This window comes from Tympanuchus pallidicinctus, unplaced genomic scaffold (assembly GCF_026119805.1).
Source record: "Tympanuchus pallidicinctus isolate F22 unplaced genomic scaffold, pur_lepc_1.0 scaffold22, whole genome shotgun sequence".
In the NCBI taxonomy this organism is placed as follows: Eukaryota; Metazoa; Chordata; class Aves; order Galliformes; family Phasianidae; genus Tympanuchus; species Tympanuchus pallidicinctus.
Genome location: NW_026294739.1, coordinates 9,700,718 through 9,723,293, shown reverse-complemented (window position 1 = coordinate 9,723,293; position 22,576 = coordinate 9,700,718). Strand labels below are relative to the sequence as shown.

Genomic DNA, 22,576 nt, shown 5'->3' with positions numbered 1-22,576 from the left:
GGGCAAGCTGCATCTCCCTGAGAAAACTCCATTGTGTTGCATTTCTTTTATCACATTGCAACTGGAACAATAACATAAAATTAGTATTTCGTAAGGCTCTTCTATAAATTGAGCAATTCTCTTAGACGTGCTACGTAACTGAGATTATGTACAAAGAGCAGCTATACAAGTTGGATCACTTTATTTTCTTCACAAAATATAAACGATGGCTCCTTTCAAGACCTACCTAAGTTATTGTTAAAATGCTCAATGGAATTTAAGACGATGGAAGCACAGATTGGCTTATGATGGAAGAGTTCCTCCCCCTGCTGTGGGCAGGGGGCAGGCAGGTTTATCTTATGTGCTTACTATCTATAAGGATGAATAAAAGGCTGCTGTTTTCAATGCAGAAAGAAGAGATTGTAGCCTTCTAAGGAGCCGTTCCCTGGGGAGGAGGCTCCCAGCCCCGCTCCTGGGTGCCTGAACCTTAGTCCCAGTGACCTCTGCTGCTGTTGCTATTCCTGGTTTAAAGGTACAACAACGGGAGGAAGTTGTCCCTTTTATTTGTTTGCAATGCAGCTTTTCTAAGCGGGGCCGACCACGAGTCTCAGGGGCAAAATATTTTCAGTGCTGTTTTGTTTTCCCTGTTCTAATTCAACGAGGGGTTGGGTTAAAACGACACGAGCAATTCTTCTAATTAAACTCTGGGGCTAAGCCTAAGTCTCCTAGTGTCTGTCGCGGGTTAAGCCTATCTGACAGCGCATTTCCGATGGCTCCGTTTAAAAGCAGCCGCTCCATCTGCAGGTGCGGAGGGCGCATATCTGCGCCGCTCAGAAACGGCTGGGCAGCGCGCAGCAGGTGCTCCGTGCCGCCCCAGGCGCGCTCGGCCCCGCCCAGGCCTCAGGCCACCTGTGGGGCCGCGCTCCGCCTCCCGCGCCCATAGGCCGGCGGGAACCCGCCCCGCGGCGGGGCCTGACGCCGGTTTTCAGGCGGGCGGCAGCTGGCCGCTCGCACTCGGTGCGTGGCGCGCGATGCCGTGCGGGCAGCTGAGCGGCGGCGCCGCCTCCGCGCTCTACGTAGTGGGGGTGGACGTGGGCAGCACGGCGGTGAAGTGCCACGTCTATGACCGCGCGGCCGCCGTCAGAGGTTCCGGATGCAGGAAGGTGACGCGGGGGGCGCGGGGCCGAGCCGTCCTGGCGCCGGAGGGCTCCGCGCGGGCGGTGCTCCGTCGTGTAACGGCGTCGGGTGGAGCGCCGCGACCGGAGCGCCGGCCGTGCGCGGGGCCGCGGTGACGCCGTGTGTCGTGCGCGCAGGTGGAGGCGCTGTACCCCCGGCCCGGATGGGTGGAACTGGATCCCGAAGTTCTGTGGAGGCAGTTTGTCGGTGTCGTAAAAGAGGCTGTGCAAGGTAAGGGCTTGCGAGCTCTGCGAGAAAGTGGTGGTTTGTTTGCCAAAACTAGTCGGCTGCTGAGCTGCACTTAGTGTTTATTTCTAAAATCGCGGTGGAAATTGGCGGCTGAGCGCACGCGTGTGGCGTGCCGTAAGGCCGTCGTGTAGAACAGCACCTCTCCGTCCGCTGTTTCGTTCGGGCCGGGCTGGGGGTGCAGCACAGCAGCAGGGTGCCCGCTGGGCGCCGCTCACAGCGCCCTGCTGCTGCCCCGCGCGCCTCTGTACGAGCGGGCCGGGGCTGCTGTGCCCCCTGCTGGACCGCAGCGGGTACTGCGTTCACGTGCCCTTTGTCACAGCCTGCCCTTTCTCCTTCCCTCCCTCCTCCCCCCGTTTTGTGGGATGAATCAGGAAACAAAGGTTCTTTAGTTGCTGTTGGAAGGGGAAGCTGCTGCTGTGTTCTCTATCAACAGGCCACTTTTAAGTGCTTGTGCAACGTGAGCGTGAGCCCACGGTGCTGTCAAAGCGGCCGTCCCACCTTCCTGCTGGGTGCTGAGATCTGCGACAGTTTCCCCCATCAAATCACCACACCTTGTTGTTGTGCCAGTAGAGTTTTGCAAGCATTTGTGCCAGCACCCAGGAGGGTGTGGTGCTGGGGTGGGAGTGACATCTGAGGGCAGAGAGCGGGCACAGGGCGCTTCGTTGCAGAGCTGCTGGTCTGTGTGTAGATATGAGCTGAGGTGGCTTGGCGTGCACTAAGGTGGAAGATGCCTCTGGCTGCACTGTCCTGCTCCTCTCTGGCTGAGGTTTGGCCCTTCCTAGAAGCAGCTCACCAGTTGCCCATATGTTCTGTTTTGTTTTTCTCTCCGATGGATATAAGCACAGTTCACAGGGGAACTGAGAGAACATTGTGATTGACACAAGAAAAGTGTTGCGAGCAGCTCATAGCTCATGGAGGTGGGAAGAGCAAGCTTGCCACACCAACTGGCAGTGAGCTGCAGCAATTCTGGTCTGGTTCTGTCTTCAGCTCAGACCTGCTGCTGCTGGAGAGGGAGAACTGCTGTTTCTAAGCCAGCCACTCCTAGGTCCTCCTCCCTTACGCTCTTGCCAGCAATGCTTGTGCAAGCAGGTGGAGCCAACAGTCTTGCAGAGGCACTGGTCTGATTTTCAGCTGATGGATATGATTGCCCACATCGGCAGAAGTACCACCAGGCCTGTGGGCAGGGGGGAGGACGGGGCAGGAGCGGTGGGCAAGTCAGGTGGGCCCTTTCCCTTTGGAAGCCCTTCTGGAAGCGTCACTCAGAGGCTGATTGCCAGGGTGTAACCACAGCACTCACGGTTTGCTCAAGTAGTTGGGCTGAGGACCCTTGAGAACAGCAGTGCTTTGGCCAGAACGGCCTGATGGTTATGTGCAGTCTTGTACTGTATCATTTTTTCATGTAATTTTTCTTCTCTAAGCATACGTGGAAGTACTGTGGAAGGTGACTAGAGTCACTTTGAAAATGGTTGGGAACAAATTTAAATACTTACATCAATTTATATATTAGAGTAGCTCTTCTGCTGCAGTTATTTGAAAGTAAAGTGCAGCAACAAAATGTGCCTGTATCAAAAGTACATTCTTGTACTTCTGAATTTGAAGTATATTTTGTTGCATTCAGTGATTAAATGATGCACATAAATTTCTCGTTATTATAAAATCTTAAGAATTATAATGTTTAAGATGAGCAACACCATTACTTAAAGACTGATGTCAAAAATCAGTCTAGCTTTGCTTCTCCATGGCATTTCTTTCCTTTTGGTTATTGGGGTTTTCCTGTTTGTTTTTAAATTTGTAATTATACTTATTCCTTTATGCTTTTGTTCACGTTCATCCATGCGACATTCCCATTTTAACTGGTTTCTTACACGTAGGTGTGACAGTCTTAGTGCCTTGCAGCTCACCTGTCTCTGGGTTTGCTGAAATCAGGCACCAGCCAGCCTTTCAGATGGCACGGAGGGTCAGAGTGCCTCCACTGCTGTGAGCAGTGCAGCTCTATTGACTGCCTTTGCTATTAGTTGGTGTGGTTCAGAGTTCTCCATCATTTCGCTGGGTAGCCACTCAGGTGCCCAGTCTGTGTAAACCTGTGTTCTGTTTATTTCCTCTGCCTTCCAAAGAATTTGGGGTTATATTAGACAAGTAATTTGGGGGGAAGGGGAGGAGCGTCTTCAATTTATTGCATTTGTTTTCTTTTTATTTTCTAGCTGCTGGACTTCACATGAGGCAAGTCGCTGCTCTTGGCATCTCAACACAAAGATCCACTTTCATCACATGGCACAAGTACGTATATGCTGTGTTAGTTAAAATGAATTCATGTTCCTTGCAGTGATCTGGACAGGAACAGCTTGTAGAAGTCCTGAACTCTGTTTGGCAGCCATTGTCAGTCATGCTCTGTTGTGTTGGCATGGCGGCAATTTGCAGCAGCTCAGAATTTTTGCTTTGGTGCTTTGGAAGAAATTAATACATGTTGGTCAGACTTAATGATCTTGAAGGTCTTTTCCAACCTGCATGATTCTATGATTTTATGATTCTATGATTGATTTTTTTTTAATTCTGATGAGAAGCCTTGTGCCCAAACTGTCTGTGTGCCTATGGCCAGTTTCTCACACTCAACAGGAGGAAGTGCCCTTGTGTGAGGAATTGGCCTGCTGTTAAATGCTGTGATTGGAAGTAGTGTATCCTGCTGACTTTTGAGGTGGGGCTGTATGTGTTCTGTATGTTCTGTGATTGGAAGTGAGGATGTTCCAATGCTGCTTTTCAGGAGGACGGGGAAACCTTTTCATAATTTCATAAGCTGGCAAGACTTACGGAGTGCTGAGCTTGTGAATTCCTGGAATAGATCCCTTCTGCTGAAGGTAACACTTTGCTAAGCAGCATATTGCCTGAATGTATTATAACCACTTCATTGCCAGGAAGCAGAAGGACAGTATATGAAATACTGCAGATACCTTGAGAGCGTATTCATAGGAAACACTGCAGCCTAAAGCCTTTAACAAGAAAGTAAACAAGATTTGTGTGGAAAATGGTACTGAGAAAAGTAATGAAGTGCACAAAGTTACTTAATTATGGGAAAATGTGTCTGTAAGTCTGTCATGTATTCTGTTACAGTTCAGTCTCTTCATTGTGTAAAAATGTCACATGCTAACGCTGCTGAAGCACAGTTTTTGAATGTAGGTAAATTGTGGTTGGCAGTACTTTGGGAGTAGTGTTTTCTTTTTAATGGGGTCATCTAAAGAGGGTGCCAGAGCTGCTCATGCTCATGTTACTCTATGAGGGAAAACTGAACTTACTTTTATGTAAGTGTGCTAGCATAACATAAACAAGCTAATAACTGCGTTTTGTCATGTATTTTGAGTGGAGCTTTAATGATTACATTTTGATTACTCTGTTAAAAGAGAATTGAGCTTGTTTGCTGTAGGAGAACTGTCAAGGGAATAACAGTGTGTACTACTGCCAGCCACACTGTGCATTGTGCTCACACAGGGGACGGTCTGTAATATGGAGCAGTTGCTCTCTGTGTGCCATCAGAAGTCAGCAAGACAGACCTGTTTAGTGCAGCTGCTCTTTTCTTTGGTGTTTGTTGTGGGTAGGCTGCCTCTGAAACTTTAAGTAAGGATTTTCTGACAGAACTTGAGCACGAGCATTGCTTTTGTCTGGATTGTCATCCCTTAGTACTAATTTATGAGAAACATTTAAAGGAAGAGATTGAAGAAGTAACTGTTTTCTTTTGAAACAGGTAATCCATGTTATTTTTACAGTGCTTCATTTCTTTACTGGAAATGATCGATATTTGGCTCCCAGTTTTCTTACCTTTTCAACACAACAGGCTTCTATGAAGTTGTCGTGGGTTTTTAAAAACATACCTGAGGTAAGCTGGAAGGGGAAAAATGGTAACTTCCTGAATCCATCATCATGGCTACTGGGCATAACCTCTGCGTGTTTGTTTTGTTCCTTTCCTCAAAAAAAAAAAAAAAAGCCACAAAAAAACCACCCCAAAACAGTATTTCACATAGTATAGTTCTGCTCTTAGTTATTTTACTTTGTTTGCTTGTTTATTTTCTGTGGCACATTCCCAGCTGGCACTGTCACCTTCCCAGTCTGCACTCTCCCAGTTCTTACAGTTAACTGTGCATTACCATACTTAACAACCAGGTGCTAATTAATGGCATGTTTTGTTGCAGTTCAAATTGGAAAACATGTAAAATAAGTTGTGCTGGCTTAATCTAATGGAACAATGACCACGGAGCTATTTCTTACTTAGTCCTTTGCTCTAATCCTTACTCTTTTCCTCATTGTCTTATTGTATTTAGAGCTTCATTTTTTTTTTTATTACTTCTGATAATTTTCAGGTTATTTTTTAAGAAAATTGAGATCATCCGTTTCTGTCTTTCCTGTATAAAGAAATCCTTGTGTGATAATTTTTATGTGCATATTTTGGTTGGGTCTGTTAAAAACGTGAGCTGTGAATTTGGAATTATACAGAATAAAAAGATAGGCAGCTTCTGGGTCTTTGGTGTGAGATGAACGTTCTCCATAGATTTTTCAGGCTCTGATATTTCAAATAAGTGATTACCAAACCAAAAAGCTCAAAAATGTCTCTTGATTACAGAGAATAATGCACTCAGTCATGCTTTCGTATGAATTAATTTGTGTGTTCTTTTTCTAAGTTCTGTGGCTGTATGCAGTGTTGGTCAGTGGACATTAGATGAAACATCACTTTCCTACTTTAAAGGAGGAAAAAATCTCAAAGAAAAGGGCGATCTGACTCTTCAATGACCTCACAAACCAGAAAATGCTTGCTCTGTTTTCATTCTTCATGAGCACAAATTATAAGAGACACAAATTCCTTCTGTTCTTGCACTTTGCAGTATGCTTTGGTCCTCGTTTCCTTTATCCACCCTCCACTGCACTACGAAGATTAATTGCTGTTCTTTCCTCTGCAGCAGCTGTTAAAGTTTGTCCTTATTCTCTGTTAGGATCATGAGCAGTTTTTCTGTAGGATAATACTACTTGCATAGCTGGCTCACATTTCTTTGAAGAAATACTGGGTATTAGAGACTTATTTTCTAAGGATGTTATTAACCACAAAGAAAAATGAAAAACGAGTCAGGAAATATGTTTCTCTTTCTTGTATCTAATATGAAAACCTTTTTTTCTGCATCTGTTCCCAGGCTAATGAAGCTGCCAAAAAGAATAACTGCTGCTTTGGAACAGTGGACACATGGTTACTGTACAGACTGACTAAAGGTGAGTGTTATGGGTGTTCTTACATGGTAATAAAACGTATTGGAATCTAAACAGTGATATTCATGACTGTCACTGAATTTAAATACGTTTTGATCATGTGTGCTTTTTTTTAATTGATGATGTATGTTTAAAAATATTTACCTTTTTTAAAAAAAAAAAAGTTTTGAATTAATTTTTGAGCATTGGAAGGGTAATCAGAAAAGGAAGTGATTACTGTGTCTAATCAGCCTTCTAAACATTGAAGTTTTAAAGGCAATTATTAGAACTAACTAGTGTTGACTGAAGAAAAGCTTCTGTGGAAAAAAAAGAGCCAAAATTACAAGAAATGAGGAAGCATGACAAGGTTGTGTCCCAGAACAGGAGCTATGTGAGGACTGGCGGTTCAGCCATTGTGTAGGTGATGATGGAATGCAGTGCAGTCAGTGATAAGCTCTTTTCTGGGCATCTTCATGAGAATAAAATGAAGTAATTGGAATACATGCACTGCAGGGAGCAGCAGGAGTAGTTGGTGTAGTGATGGTGTTCAGTATGACCTTGCCTATAGACATTTATGTTCTGTGGGAGCTATGGAGACATTTGAGGAAAAAATGTTTCTAATGACTTAAACATTTGGGCATCTGAAACCTTTCTTCTTTTTTCATGCTAGGTTCTGTATTTGCTACAGATTACTCAAATGCCAGTTCTACAGGTGTTTTTGAACCCTTCACGGTAGGTGCTGTTGATGCTGTGTAAACATTGCTGCTATTTGCTGCACTCTGAGAGTGTTTCTGATGTTTTGCTTTTTTTCCTGTTATTTCAGAGATGTTGGAACCCCACTTTGTGTAATTTACTTTCCATTCCAATGTCTATTTATCCTCCAGTGAAAGACACAAGGTAACTGAAGGTTTATTTTTAAGGATATGATACCTATTAAATTAACTGCTTCTATAAAAATACTGTATAAAACCTGCACAGGAGAAGTAATATAGAAATTTACTAAAGTAGTTTAAACTTTGATTGTGTGCATAAGTACAGTTTTAGTCCTACATCCAGAATTTTATTTTGACCATCAGCAATTCTTAAAGCAGTAGTTTTAATGCTCTCTTTAAAATAAAGAGCTAGCATTACATTTAATTTATGTACAGACACAGGCCTTGTATGTCTGGGTTTTGTTTTAAAAAGAGGTCAATTCAGGGTTGTGATGTTTCTCATAAAACTTGTTTTAAGCTTCAATTTTGGATCAGCTGACTCTGAAATATTTGGGGTTCCTATTCCAATAATGGCATTGGTGAGTGAAGATTTTTTTCACTTCATATTTCTGTGCCTTTATTTATCTAGCTCTGATTTAATATGTGGTTGTTAAGTAAGTATTCCCTATTCCTTCACTGTGTCTTAACTATAGTAGAACTAGTTATTAAATTTTGCTTCAGAAACTAAGCTTACAGCATAGAGGAGATAAGTGGAAAGGGATTTCTAGAGGTTATGGTCCACTGAAGTTAGATGACCAAATGATTAAGTACTGAACATAGAATTTAACTGACCTGGGTTCCATTCTAAGCTGTGATAATCTCTCTTTAGCTTAAAGTCACTTCTTCTAAATAGAGTCTTGCAATAAGATACAGCCTAACTTGGCTGCAGTAAGACACTGTCATAGAATTATTAAGCTTGGGAAAGACCTCTAAGATGATCCAGTCCAACCATCCAATGTAAGGGTGTTTGTTGGTGGATCCACTTGTGGTACATTTTATTTATTTTCCCTAAAAACATGGGGAGAACAATATTTTATTGTCTTAGTAGTTGGAGTTTGGATAGGAAAAAACATATTATTGCAGTAGTGTAGAAAAATCTGCCTGAACCGAGCTAAATGGAAAGTATGTCATATCCTCTATTATGAATTCCTCCTGCTGTTTCTAGAACTGTAGCCTCAGCTATAAATTTATGTTTTCACTAAGGCACAAACAGAAGTAAACAAATTTAACAAATCGTCATTGTTGGATAAAGTCATCATGGAACGATTTGGTACAGGAGGGGCAGCAGGTAAAAAGGGAGTTAAGAGCCTCAAAAACTTTGTAATTAGAGAAATTCAAGCCGTTCTACTTTCTGTCTTTTCCCTGAGACTGCAGAAGCCCAATAATTCTTGTAAAAGACTCGAACAGCAGACAGTTTCTATTTTCAAAACATATTTTTCAGCATTGCAAGTTCGTATCTTGGAAGCTGGAACTGAAACATGGTTTAATTTGCCTCTAGTGATAAATCTGACTGTGTTAGAATGGCATGCAAATACTTGAGAAATTGTACAGAGATGCTCTCTACGCTCAGTTCCCTTCTGAATACTTATTTGTATTCAATACACTGAAATGTTTGCAGCGATCTCTTAAAATCCAGCAGCCTTGTATGTTGGTGGCTAACTTCTCAGTGCATTTTTGTTGCTGTGGCAGGTAGCTGACCAGCAGTCAGCAATGTTTGGAGAATGCTGCTTTCAGCCAGGAGATGTTAAACTGACAATGGGTACAGGTGGTTTCTGGAATGTTAATACAGGAGGGAATCTGTGTGCATCACGCAGGGGTAAGCTGTGTTTTACATAATTTCGTTTTGTTTAACAGTTTTTAATGATGACAATGCAAAATTGTTACGCTCAGCCTTCTGTCTTCAGCTGTAGAAAGACAGCTTAAGAACATTTTCAGGGTAGAGGACTCTGAAAATTTTTGATTAGAAATGGCAGTCTTAGTAGTCCTGAAATACAATTCCTAAGAACAGAAAAACAGAGGAGAAAAAACAAATGGATTAAGACACCATGTATAATTACTAGTGGTACTTCTTGGTAGCAGTGTTGTACAGTGGAGGAATGGAAGTGTAAGGGGTTGGTGCTGTGTTTTCTCACATCAGAATTTTCCTGTGGAACACTGTAAGTTCCAGCCCTTGTACTTTGTACTTTGAAGTGTGTACTTAGCAATCATTAATTTTGTATTAAAATACTAAAACTGGGCTCATCTGTGTTTCTCTGGTGTTGAAAATGTTGTAGGTGTGAACTCTGATGGTCTGCCAAGTTAGTTTGTCGTAAGTGGCTATTTTAATTCTTGGAAGGAAATTTTTAAAAAAATGCTATGTTTTTATTTGGATTCATTGTCTGTGTTTCCCTGGAAGCACTGTAATTTAATTACGTCTTTTGTTTTGTTTCATGGAAAATTATTAAGGTCTGTATCCACTGATTGGTTGGAAGATTGGGGAAGAAGTTGTTTACTTAACTGAAGGCTCTATGTCAAACATTGGCACTACCATAAAGTGGGCACAGGATATAAGTAAGTAGTTTTTGATTTTGTAGTAGGATGAAATATATTGCTACTTACTACTCCACTTTATAGGGTTATAGCTATGATCTTGGGCTTTGTGTTATTATCCATGATTGAAGAAACTAGCCCACGTGTTTGGGACATCCACAGTATTTGCAGGAAGTTCTCTGGTGAGTGTGTTTACTGCAAATAGTTTAGATTTAGTAGAATTAATCTCTGTTCTCTTAAAATGCCTTAGATTGGCTTGCACACATTTTGCATAATCATTTCCTCTTCAGATTCTGTCTCTGAGGTCATCCTTTATGTGTGTTACTATGTTCCTGAAATGTGCTACTCCTGAGCATAACAAGCTTCCTGGTACCTTTTTATTTGGTTATTCTTAACCTGGTATCCAGACTTAAATAGAATTGGCATAAAGGAGACTTCTGTGGTATTTGTTGTTTTGTGGTATTTGGACTTGAGAAGAAACACAGGAGCTGACTGCCAGTTCAGTCTAGTTAGCATAATTGTAGATGCTGCAACCCACAAATACTTTGTTAATGGTTTTGAGAGATTGCTAGCTCTACATCTCAGAGTTAGCAACAGGCTTGAAAATTACTTGCATGTCTGTTTAATAAAAGCCTAAGAGTATCTTAGCCTTCTGGTAATTGATGTTGAGATCTACCAGTTGTTTATAGGAGAGCTTTCCTCAGTGTTCTAATACACTGTTTACTTGTCTTGCTTAAAAACTTAGTAAGCCTTAGTGGGATGCAAAGAAGGAATTTATGACCCAAATTTTGGATTATCTGAGAAAGGCTTTCCTGAAGTATAACCTACCACCAAATTCCACAATTAAGTTCTCAACCCCTAGTGAATACGTGCATATACATGCAGATCCTTAAGTATTGAGTACTGATTCGTGGTTCTTCATCAGTGCCATTAATCTTTTGAGGAAATTACTCATTTCCACACATAGTTCAGCTACATAAGTAATTTACTACTTCAAATTTCATGCTACTTACCCATACTTAAAATGGAGATTGTTGGTATATGCAGAGCAAAGAGCATGAAGGGTTTTTAGTCAGCTAGTACTGAAATGGACATGACCTACAGTTGCTACTATGGGCAAAAGGGGGGGAAGCTCTAGAACCAGATTTAAAAAATAAGATTAAAATACAGTAAAATAGTACTGTAAGTATTTCTAGTAAGCAAGACCTTTGTTTTCTGGAAACACAATTGCAGGAGACAATGTTAAGAAACTTTTATCACAAGTAAATAGTAAACAGTAAAACTTTTGCTTTGCTGAAAGAATTGGGTCAAAACAAGGGAAGGTGAGGATGGTGAGGCTCAACATGGCTGAAGGTGATATGTAATAACAGTCATGTTTTGGAAGTAGAAATTTCTGTTGCAAGACAAGTTGGTTGAATAGTTTTCTTGTGGTGGTATATCTAATAATTCTGAAAAAGTAGTATTTAAAATTGCAAGTTGAAGTGAATCTCACTCAGTTTTTTTCACTCTCTATCCTACCATAGAAGTACTATATGGTTCAGAAATAGCAAGTGCGAGAAGAACAGAAAGATATGATTTAGGCTAATTAGTCTGGGCACAGTAGGATCCCAAACTTTCAAACATTTGTGGAGGTAAAATTGAAAGTTCTGGTAAGTTTCCAAGTGTTTTTTTAAAAGTTGAGTTAGATTAACCTATCTTTGGTAGGAGGACTTACTACTTAAACAAGATAAAACTGTAGGTATCATCTACAGGAGATCTCTGGTCTTTTGATGATGTGTTATGTGGCCACCTAAGAAATGTATATGAGTGAAGAATAAGCTCAAAAGGGGATGTCTGTAATAAGTTTTGAAATATAACCATCCAGTTACAGTTAGAGCAACCTCTGTGAAAGATGTGATAGTAGGGTCTGATATTCTTGTCAATCTCTTGTTTAAAAACAATAGTAATGATATATACAATATATAAATATACATACAGAAATTCAGAGCTGTTAAAATATGATGGGTAGCAAGGACTTCCTCTTTAGACACTTGGTGTTTAGTTTGACAGTAACAGTATCTTTGCAGAGAAAACAGTAAAATGTGTTTCATGTTTTTCAAGGCTCTAGGTTTTTTTTAGCATAGGTGCTGCTGTTAGCCATCTCAACTCCTATTTAGATCTATTTGTCTGGAAAGCTAGTGATCTTTTACAGAACACAATGATTAAAAGGCTGTAGCATGACAGATAGGAGAGGGTCTTTTTTAATTTAGTCTTCATTTGAATTTATGTGACTGGACATGAAATAGAGGAGAAGTATTGATTTTCCCTTAGAACAAATTTAAGAAATATTACAAAGGGACTGGGAAGTATTACAAAAGGAGGTGACCCAATTCTAGCTTTTTGTCTCTTAATAGTATATAAAGAAATCAAAATAAACAATAAAAGCATATGTACTATGCATCTTTACAGATCTTTTCACCAATGTAGATGAAACAGCAAAAATGGCACGGAGTATTGTTGATTCTCAAGGCGTTTGTTTTGTTCCAGGTTTTCAGGTAAAATTATAGTTATTAATATAGTAAAGAATATGTTTTGTTAATAGCTCAGTTAAAATTACAACTTCTGTCTCATTTCAATGTTGTAATTTACATTTTAACACCATATTTAATCTCTAATATTCATGTTTTTATTTTCTGCTCCTCACCACATCGTGTGAGGATGTTTATAGTAAGAATCCTTAAGTAGAGCTTTCCCTTGCAAGAGAAAAAGCCTATGAAGTAGGAAATTACTTCCATTGTGCACATGGTGAGCTGACAGATAAGCTGTGTGACTTGTCCACTGTAGGACAGACAGTCTCCACAGACAGAGAAACTGAACCCATATCTTTCCTGCCTCATACAGAGCCTTCAGCGAGATAGCACTTCCAAGTCCTGTGCTAAAATAATTCCTTTTATCCTGCCTCTTTTCAATATAGTAGTGTTAATAGTGTTAGTAGTGTTAATAGTTTGTAATTCATCAGAGTATTTAGACATGTACCTTAAATATAAGTAAGTTTGGAGGTCCTGAGGTTATGAAAAGCAAAGGTAACAATAGACAGACATTTCTTGGTTACACAGATTTTAACCTGTTAGTTTTTTCCAACTAAACTAGGTTTTGTGCTTTGTTTGATACTGTTAGTGAGCACAGTGCATATATTAAGGATTTCCTGACGTTTGTTTTGCATTTTAGTCCCCTCCATCTTCCAATAAGTTTCTTTTATTTTCCTCTTGATTTGAGGAGCTCCCTGCAATTACTTGGTCCCTTCTAAATTACAGGCTCTGGATTGTTTCTTCTTGCTTTCCAGTTATGCTAAATACCATATATCCATACTCTTGTCTGCCCTTTCCTGTTTCATGATCCCCTTTGCATTTCTTCATGGAGGTGAGATACTGTTCCTGTGCAGAGGCAGCAAGAAGGGTGATGCTTTGTTGCAGTTCACTGGGGGAGCTGACACACTGCCTATTCAGCTGCACAACAGTTGCTTCCAGTATGGGCTTGACAATTGGTAGTAATAATTTGTAATTTGTCATCACAGAGTGACAGAGCTGCAAGTCAGAGCTCCAAGACAGACCTTCATACAGAATGAGAATGAGCAGGTGTTGCTAATGTAGCTGTTGCTGACCTGCAGGCTGCAGAGACTCCCAACCTTTTTTGTCAAGTTCTGCCACTTCCCTGAGCAGCATGAGATATCGTGACTAAAAGCTGTTTCTATGCCGTGGGTTTGCCACCATGAAAGTAGCCATTTTTCTCCACAAAAATTGTTTGTTTTCTAGTCAGTGTTGCTGTTCAGGAGAAACTTCATGGTATAGACTTGTTCTCTAAGTTGTCATCTGGCATATTAACTTTATAAACTTTACAGTGGGTACGTTGAAAGGAAAGCCTTCAAAAATCACCAGATTATTTTTTTTCTTCCCTCTTAGAAGAGTTTGTAATTCACTGGTTTGAATATGTACATCTTGGAATTACATGGAATGTTTTTGACAGCTTCTCTTTCTGTGTGGGTGTAAAAGCTAGGGTTTTGGTTTTTCACTGGCTTACAATACTCAATTTGATCATTCCCAAGGTTAGTGTCTTAGAAATAATTACTTTAACCTACAGCTAGCCCAGCAACCTTCTAATCAAACAACTGCCCTAATCATTAGCTTTATTTTTAGCATTGTAAAACTTGGTTAAGCTAAGGTGCTTTCATTTAGCATTTACTGTGAGAAATTATGCTCTGAATAAGCAATTACTGAGCCATGGCAAATTGCAGTGTTGCAGAAAGGATTTCCAATGCAGACAAATATTAGTCTGAATCTTACATTTGACGCTTTAATTCTGGTAGTATTTAAGTTCTAGAGATGTTGGTTGGTGTTCTTTCACTTGTGCTGTTTTTTTTCCTGCCGTGCTGCCTTGACACTGTCTCCAGAATGAACCTCAGCTACCTTCTTGGTAAACACCAAGAAGCTTCTGTTGTCTTTATTCGTAGTTTGAATATTCCCAGTCCAAATTTAGGAACGATACTTCCAAAAAGAAAATCAGAAGAGGAAGAAGGGAAAAGATGTCTGGATTTCTGTTCATTTTTGACACTTGGTAACTGCTAGTAGCATTCTAGTAGACCAGCAGGGAGAGATTCTGTGTTAGTTTAGAAATGAACTGGGTCAAATGGTGTGAAAAGGGACATGAGCAGAGTTGAGTTCACCTGCTTGCTGCTTAGCGTCACTGGCTGGATGCTGACAAAAGGGTGGTATGGTAGTGTTTCTTAGACTTCAGAGTGATGGCAGTTAGGAGGGTTTTCATGACGCCTGTATGTTCATTTCCTACACAGAGTAAAATGGTTCTCTACTGATCCACGTGAAGGCAGTAGGAACAAATTCACTTCTTACTGGGTTGTATGCTGTGATGCAGTACACTGAAAGGACGTCATTGTGAAAGTAGACATGAAATTGAGTGAATATGTGCATTAATCATTCTTGTTTTTATTCTGTCAGAAATAGGAGTTTGCTATGGTTGCTAGTAGCAGCAAAAACAGCTATTCATTGGTCTGTATGAATGTATATGTACAACTATCACTTTGTGGCTCTTTGTTTTGTTTGTTTTTTTTTGTTTCGAAATGAGTAGTAATTTAATTGACTGATTCTTTCAAGACACCTATGCACAGAGCTTGAATGCACACTTTTGGGTTTGTTTGCTATGAATATCTGTGAACAGTGAATCTTCATTATGTTTCTGGGTGGGCACAGATGGTTCCCTTCTTAGAATGGAAAGGGCACTTATGTATGTGGGAAAAGGAAAGAGTATTTTCTTTTTCTTCAAATGTGAAAGTTTGTTCTACTTAGGAACAAACTGCTTGGTAGTTGCTGATCATGATCTACTATTTAAGTGGTAGTTCAGTATTTTCCATTCTTGTGCTGCTGCATATATAGAATCATAGAATCACCAAGGTTGGAAAAGACCTAAAAGATCATCCAGTCCAACCGTTCACCTATTCCCAATAGCTCCCACTAAACCATGTCCCTCAACACAACATCCAGCCTTTCCTTGAACACCCCCAGGGTCGGTGACTCCACCACCTCCCTGGGCATCCATTCCAGTGCCTGACCACCCTTTCTGAAAATTAATACTTCCTAATGTCCAGCCTGAATCTCCCCTGCCGTAGCTTGAAGCCATTCCCCCTGGTCCTATTACTGATGACACGAGAGAAGAGGCCGACCCCCAGCTCACTACAACCTCCCTTCAGGAATTTATAGAGAGCAATGAGGTCTCCCCTGAGCCTCCTCTTCTCCAGGCTGAACATTCCCAGCTCCTTCAGCCTCTCCTCATAAGGCCTGTGTTCCAGACCCCTCACCAGCTTTGTTGCCCTCCTTTGAACACGTTCCAGGGCCTCAATATCTTTCTTGCAGTGAGGGACCCAAAACTGGACACAGTACTTGAGGTGTGTATATATATATGCACCTATATATACCTATCCACGTATAATTTTTTCTCATATGCTAGCATTTTCTTCATTTACTTAGTAAATGTGTTCATGCTTTTTATGAGCATAAAGTTCGAGCTTTCATTATGTATTGTCATAACTAATACATAACTCAGTGCAATTAGAAAGAATTGTTTCAAATTGAAAACTGCTGTCTGTGGTAAAAATAAGACTTAGCGTTATCACAAACCAGGTGGGACCAGCAAACTAATTCCTTGTGATAAAGTTTGTGAAAGGAGTGGAGAGGTGGAGTGGAGATTTATCCAATTGTCCTCCAGTGCAAAAGAAGACAACTTAGTGAGCATTCGAATTTTGGTTGGAAACTGTTAATCATGTCACTGAAAACAGACTGTTGTGTAAGCTAGTCAAAGTGATTACCATCCTTGTCAGCGTTCCCTCTAAGAACCCAACTTTTAGAACACTTCTAAAACTGTAATGTCTGCTTGACTCCACTGAGTAGATGCTGGCATAAATTGCTTGGAATTTCATTTTTTTCAGAGGTTTAGAGAAGGGAGTTATTAAAAAAAAAAAAAAAAAAAAAAAAAAAAAATGTGATTTTGCCAGATAACAGCAGTATCAATGTGCCCTGTGCTGTATACTTCACATGTACACTGCATGGACTTCAGAGAGAAGTCATAAGTGTTAGTGTGTCAGGTTTGGAAGAAGTCACTTAACACTTTTGCTGTTGAAAGAAACTAAAACATTCACAGAGTTAGCTAATAACACTATATACTGCTCACATATTGTTTTCAATTTTCTTCTTTCACTATGCTGCCTCTAACTGTCGTAAGTTACTTTTTTTCTTATTATTTGACTGCTTTCTCAAAAGTCTTCAAACATAACTCACCAAACTCATTGTGAAATCTTTTCTGCAGGTTTCTGCAAATGATCCATGCTTATGTGCCTCTTTCATGGGGCTGAAACCTACTACTACCAGAAACCATCTTGTACGAGCTATCCTGGAATCTGTAGCTTTCAGGTAATTCCATGCTTAACGTTATCACACTTGGTTTTGTTTTAACCAGCAGTATTAAATACATATGTTTACTTCCACAGTTTGTAAAATACAAATTGTAGTCATCCACTGTAGTAATGTTGAAAAGGAATTTCGGCTGCCTCTTCTGTTCTTTTGAATACATTACAAATAAACCTGCATATATTTATTAGTTTAGAGTTTTTTGTTCTGAAGTTGCCATGTAGAGATTCTTAAATCATACTGTTTTTTGACAAATTCTAAAAATATTTTGTTGAAAATGTGTCTTTACTTTCCTGACAGTGTACTCATATTTGCTCTTTGTCTGAAGTTTGAATCTTGGTGTTTTATAAAATGGAGTAATAGGTACCTTAGATATGGTGAAATATTTGGATAGACAAGAACTTACCAATCTAACAGTCAAGGCTGAAAACATTGCAATTAGTCACTGATATTATCACATATCTAGCTCACTGTGAAACATATTGTTCTGCCTTGCAATGCCAGCCAGCATGACTGGAACTGATGTAGATACAGTTCGAGGGTAGAGTGTCTGGAGAAGGTGACAACGTTCTGAATCGCTGCCGCTGTCTCAAATGCAGTTTTTTCTTCCCTGTAAGAGAAACTTGAGATGCAGTAATTCCTGAACTGAAGCCTGCATCTCTTAAAAACAAGGTGGAGAGCCTTTGTGTTTAGGGTTCAGAACAAGTCAGACTTAGAGCTTCCAGATGTTCCCTTTAAAGAACAGTTGGAGAAATTTCAGTTGACACTTCTGTCAGTGCATTTTCATCACTCTAAACCACTTCTTGTATCAGCAGTTCCATTTTGTCTATGAAAGCTTGTAATCATTTTTAGCAGGGAATAAATGTGCATTCCATGGTGCCATGCATTGCAGTAAAACGGGTTGTGGTTTAGCTATATCTGTGTCTTTTTAATGGTATGATACTGAATTTCACAGTGCTTGTGTTTTGTTGTTTTTTTTTTTTCCTTAAGCATTCTGGAAGCTTGTTAACTATGCAGTGGTTTTGACCCAACTGAGGCATTTTTTGCCTTGTATTTTATTTTCTGACTGTGTAGATACTGGAAGCACTTTATGGAATTCATACTTCTTAATGGAACTAATTTTTTTATTTTTTTCAGAAACAAACAGCTTTTTGATATCATTGTGAAGAAAGTACGCATTCCTCTTCAAACTGTTCGGTAAGTTCCTTGCAGCTTCAGTTAGATATGTGAGAGTTTGATATAAACAGGTGTAAACTTAATCATGTATTTTATCTTAGTGTAAGAATTCTGCTGCTGAGAAATGGACTATTACCAATTAGAATGCTGATGTAACTTCAAAATTGGCACAGAGGGGTCATTTATTAATAAATGATTGGCACTGATGGTTCTCAGTAGACAGTAAGGACTTGCACTGATTTAAAAAACTAAGATGAAATTATTCTCATGCAGCATTAGAATACATATAGCAATGCCTGTTACAAAAATCATCCTACCCTTTATAATAAAATCCTTTTGTAATGGAATTTTTTATGTGGGGTCTGTCACAGAGTGATTGTTTTCTGAAGCCTTAGTTAAAACTGGACCTGTTTTTGAAGTGTAAGAGGAAGAATGTTTTTACATTTCAAATGTAAAGACGTTGGCTTGTTTCAGTCTTTTAATAAGTAAATCCAGTTTAGTGAGGCAATAGTAGAATAGGCTGGAATAGGCTAATCACAACTTCTTGGAAAGATTTAGCAGAATTCTGTTCTGGAAAACTACCCTGCTCATTTTAGTAGGTACTTAGCCTGTACACAGTCGTTACTCTAGAGCCTCCAGCCCGTTGTGCTGAGAAAAGCCTTCCCAAAGTTCTCCTTCTGACAGCCAGGGGTCATTGCGGTGTCGCAATCAAGAACAGTGAAGAGACTTTCTGTCACTTTCCATGGGTGGAATACCCATGCAAAGGGAGAGGTAGATTGGAGGCATGTGGGCAGATGAGAAATGAGAAATGTGAATGGTGGAAGGAAGGTGAAAGTACAAAGGTAGGGGAAGGTACGAGTTCATGTGTTCCATTGCATGGAACTGAGTAGGTGAAGATACAGCTAGGCTCAGTGCAGTAGTGATGGGTAGCAGTGATTCCTTAGGAAATTCTGATCTTGTTTATGGTATAATGTAAACTTTAAATTGTGTGATTGTATTTTGTTTTATTCCTTATTATAAAGTTATTGTTTCATATAGTGACTATAATACAGTTTGCTAATATCGGTAGAAATTTAGCTTGTGGATCAAGGGTTAGAAGATAATGACATACCCTCCGTGGCTTTTTCTGTACAGTGTACATTTTACTCGCTTTCTTTTGTCCTCTTTACTAACAATCCGTTACTTCTGAATCTTGTTTTATCCTGCCTTGAGGTTACTTACCCTCTGTATGTTCATTCCTTTTTTAGCTACTGTCCCATATCCTTTGTTCCCAGCCTCTGCCTCCTACAAGCTCCTAAAAAGGTGTTGTTTTAATTAGTCTTATATATTCCTATCACTGCTTGTTGCTTGTCTCAATGCCATCAAGGAAAGCACCGAGAAGGCTGTTGTGTTCTGTGTTCCAGCAGTCCGCAGTGGCCTCTACAAGGATGGTCCTGGTGCTCTGTGGAGTACTGGAATGCAGCCTGTTCAGTTGTTGTGAAGTAATTGCACATCGTGGTGTCATGGCATAAAGGAACGTTTTGCTAGAATATGTACAGAATAGGTTGAATGTTCAGCATATCTAGCAGCAAAGCTATATAAAACAGTATTTGCAAACTTTATTTTATTTTCCTATCTTGTAGCTTGAATCAAATGAGTGTTTTATTTTTACAGAACAAGGAAAATGCATGTGACTGATAGTAAGATACTGACTTTGCAGGTAGCATTTTTTTATTCCATAGTATAGAGGTTGAAATCCAGTTTAATTGTGTGTACAGATCAGTAAAATGCTGTTAACCTCACCAATCAGGCAGTATTTCATTATTTTACCTTCAGAAACATCCAAAATCTGCCAAAATTTTCTTGAGGCATTTTCTTGTGATATAGAACATTCCAGCTGATGCATTTGAATTAGTGACATTTTCTAAGCAACTGAAGGGTTTTGTTACCCGATACTTTTTCTGAAAATCCATTTGTGCGTAAGTAATGGAAAGATCTGTGCAAGGATGTGAAACCTCAGGATTTGTTTTGTGAAACATTGGTAAATAAGTATTAGAACTAAACACTTCTATTTTTCTTTTAATCTTCTCCTCTCCTTGTAGAGCTGACGGAGGTGTCAGTAATAACAGTTTTGTCATGCAGATGACTTCAGATTTGATTAATAAGAAAATAGAAAAGCCTTCAAATACAGATATGTCTAGTCTTGGTGCAGCTTTTCTTGCAGGTCTTGCATCAGGTATGTATACAAATACATCTAAAATTCATGTTTTCCCTGACAATATGTATGTTTGTAGATAAGGAAATATCATCAGGAAAAGAAACAATAACAAAAAACAACAACATTGTAGACTTAATTGTAAAATGTCCACCATTACTTCACCCACTTTTATGGGAAGCTGCAGTAAAAAGCGTTCACTTTTGTACAGTCCTTTTTATCCATGTGCTTGTTGTGTTTGATGGACCAAAGAATGATAGGGCCATACATAAATAAGGACCATATTGTATTTTTATCACAATGTCCTAATATGTTGAGCAGTTTTATCCTTGGGTTTTACATAAATGAATAGCAACAGGAAGCTTAACATGAAAAATATCTGCATATAGGCTTTAGTGTTTATTTGCATTTAGAAGGACGCACTGCTAGAGAAGAGAGGTGAACCCTCTCTTCTTTGCTCCCTCTCTTTTCCTTGACCTGGACACTACAAGTCCCTTTCCATTTTCATACTGTGTGAAGCAGTGCTTGGTGTGCATGGATCATGTGAGAAGGTGGCTGCCTTGCTCATGTTCAGCACTGTGAAGCTGTATCCTGTCACCTCTGAACTGAGTCTTTATTCTTTGAGATTTTCACAGACATGAGTACAGTGGAATTACAGAATAGATGAATGAGGGCGGAGGGGAATCCAGCTTTACTCGGAAAGAACTGGCTTGTATAATTGACCTGACTTTAAACTACAAATTGTCAGTGGTTCCTAATGGAAATTCTGCATTTTGTAGATGGATACCTCACTAAATTGCTTTGATATGTAAATAACATAACTAAGATAAAATCACATGCTCAGGTAAGGCTTATCCAGCAATTAAAACTGAAAAAAGGTCCTTTGACAGACAAGAACGATTCAATACCATAAATTAATTTGAATATGTAACAGCAGCTATTTTCTTTATGTACTTTTTAGGGCATGAGGAAAGGCAATAGTGCTAAGTTTTGGTTTCATTTAGAGGGACCTGCAACTGAAGGCATAGTGTTGATGAAATTTAAGTGAACTTCAGTCTTCCAGAGCTGTTCCTTGGAAACTATCCCAGTTAAGCAGATGTGCTGTTGTCAGCATTCCAAACAAGTGGATGCTATTGGAAAGCAGTTCACAATGTAAAAAAAAATATGCTTCCTTCTGAGAAAGTTGTTGGTTAAGTAAAGAAAAGCTGTCATGATTTCTTATTGTGTTTCTGGTTTGGATCTCTTGTAAGTAAATTAAAGCAACTCAAAAATAACATATTTGTAGTTGAGCCTGAGAATGAACTTTCTGTTTATAGGACTTTGGACTGACAAAGAACAGCTAAAGAAGCTGAGGCGAATAGAAACAGTTTTTGAGCCTCAGAAGGATGAGGAGGAATACAAACCTGCTATGGACACCTGGATGCAAGCGGTGAAGTGCTCCTTGCACTGGTAGAAATTGACATTTTGGAGATAGAAGGAATCAAATTATAAGATTTTGTAGTTAACAGAATGGTTAAAATTGTAACTGAAATTTGTGATGGTATACAAAGGTTATAAGGTCCTTTGGTAACCTTTGTGCTATTGGAGAACTTACCATTCCACAGTGAACCTTCGTATCATCCTCACACCAGCTGTAGTCCAGATGCAGCATTTGTGTCCCTTCAGTGACCCCCTTTGGGTGGCCCAACTGCTTGAAACCATACTTTATATGTTGGGAGTTTTTTCCTATGATGTGTTTTCTACTGAGGAACTCATCTCTCATCTGATCTTTAAAAGCTTTGATATGTTAACCATCAAGGAATCTAAAAAGGGACATGCACTTCCCTAGGTATTTCTAAGGAAAAAAAATAATTATTTAGGAAATTATGGGAAATTGTTTGCCTGTTACCACATTTTGATTGACTTTTTAAGGAAGCATTTGACCCAGCTGTCTGATGGCATTTTTGTGATGCCTCGGGATTATCACAAAATTAAGATGAGAAACAAAAGCAAATATGCTTTCAAAACTCCTTAAAAGATGCTTCTTTCCAGGATTTTTGTAGCTGATGTTTACTACCTATCTAGTTTGTAGCTACATTTTTTAAATTTTATGAAGACAAAAACTGCATTATATGGCATGATTAATATGAATGTTAGCATACCTGTAACTGCATTTAACTTGTAAAAAGTCTGTAATATTTTCAAGCCCATCATTACATCTTATTATTATTGGGAAAAACAGGGTTGAAAGTCTATTTTTGAAGTTACTACTTTTACATTTGCAAAATAAACTGTAATTAAAGAAACATGTTGCTAATTTGTTCATCACTAATCTTAAATTATTACAAGTTTCACAGGGCTACAAGTAAATC

General features: G+C 39.5%; 1 protein-coding gene across 1 annotated transcript; it reads left to right on the top strand.

The window, feature by feature from the left end:
- Nucleotides 1–955: 955 nt before the first annotated feature.
- Nucleotides 956–22,510, top strand: GK5 (glycerol kinase 5). Its single transcript, XM_052686326.1, has 16 exons — nucleotides 956–1,142; nucleotides 1,293–1,386; nucleotides 3,606–3,681; nucleotides 4,163–4,256; nucleotides 5,138–5,269; nucleotides 6,573–6,648; nucleotides 7,295–7,356; nucleotides 7,448–7,521; nucleotides 7,855–7,915; nucleotides 9,066–9,192; nucleotides 9,822–9,926; nucleotides 12,354–12,439; nucleotides 16,755–16,858; nucleotides 17,993–18,052; nucleotides 20,113–20,246; nucleotides 21,542–22,510. The coding sequence occupies exons 1-16, from the start codon at nucleotides 1,011–1,013 to the stop codon at nucleotides 21,676–21,678; spliced, it is 1,554 nt and encodes a 517-aa protein (XP_052542286.1). The 5' UTR covers nucleotides 956–1,010; the 3' UTR covers nucleotides 21,679–22,510.
- The last annotated feature ends 66 nt before the right edge of the window (nucleotides 22,511–22,576 follow it).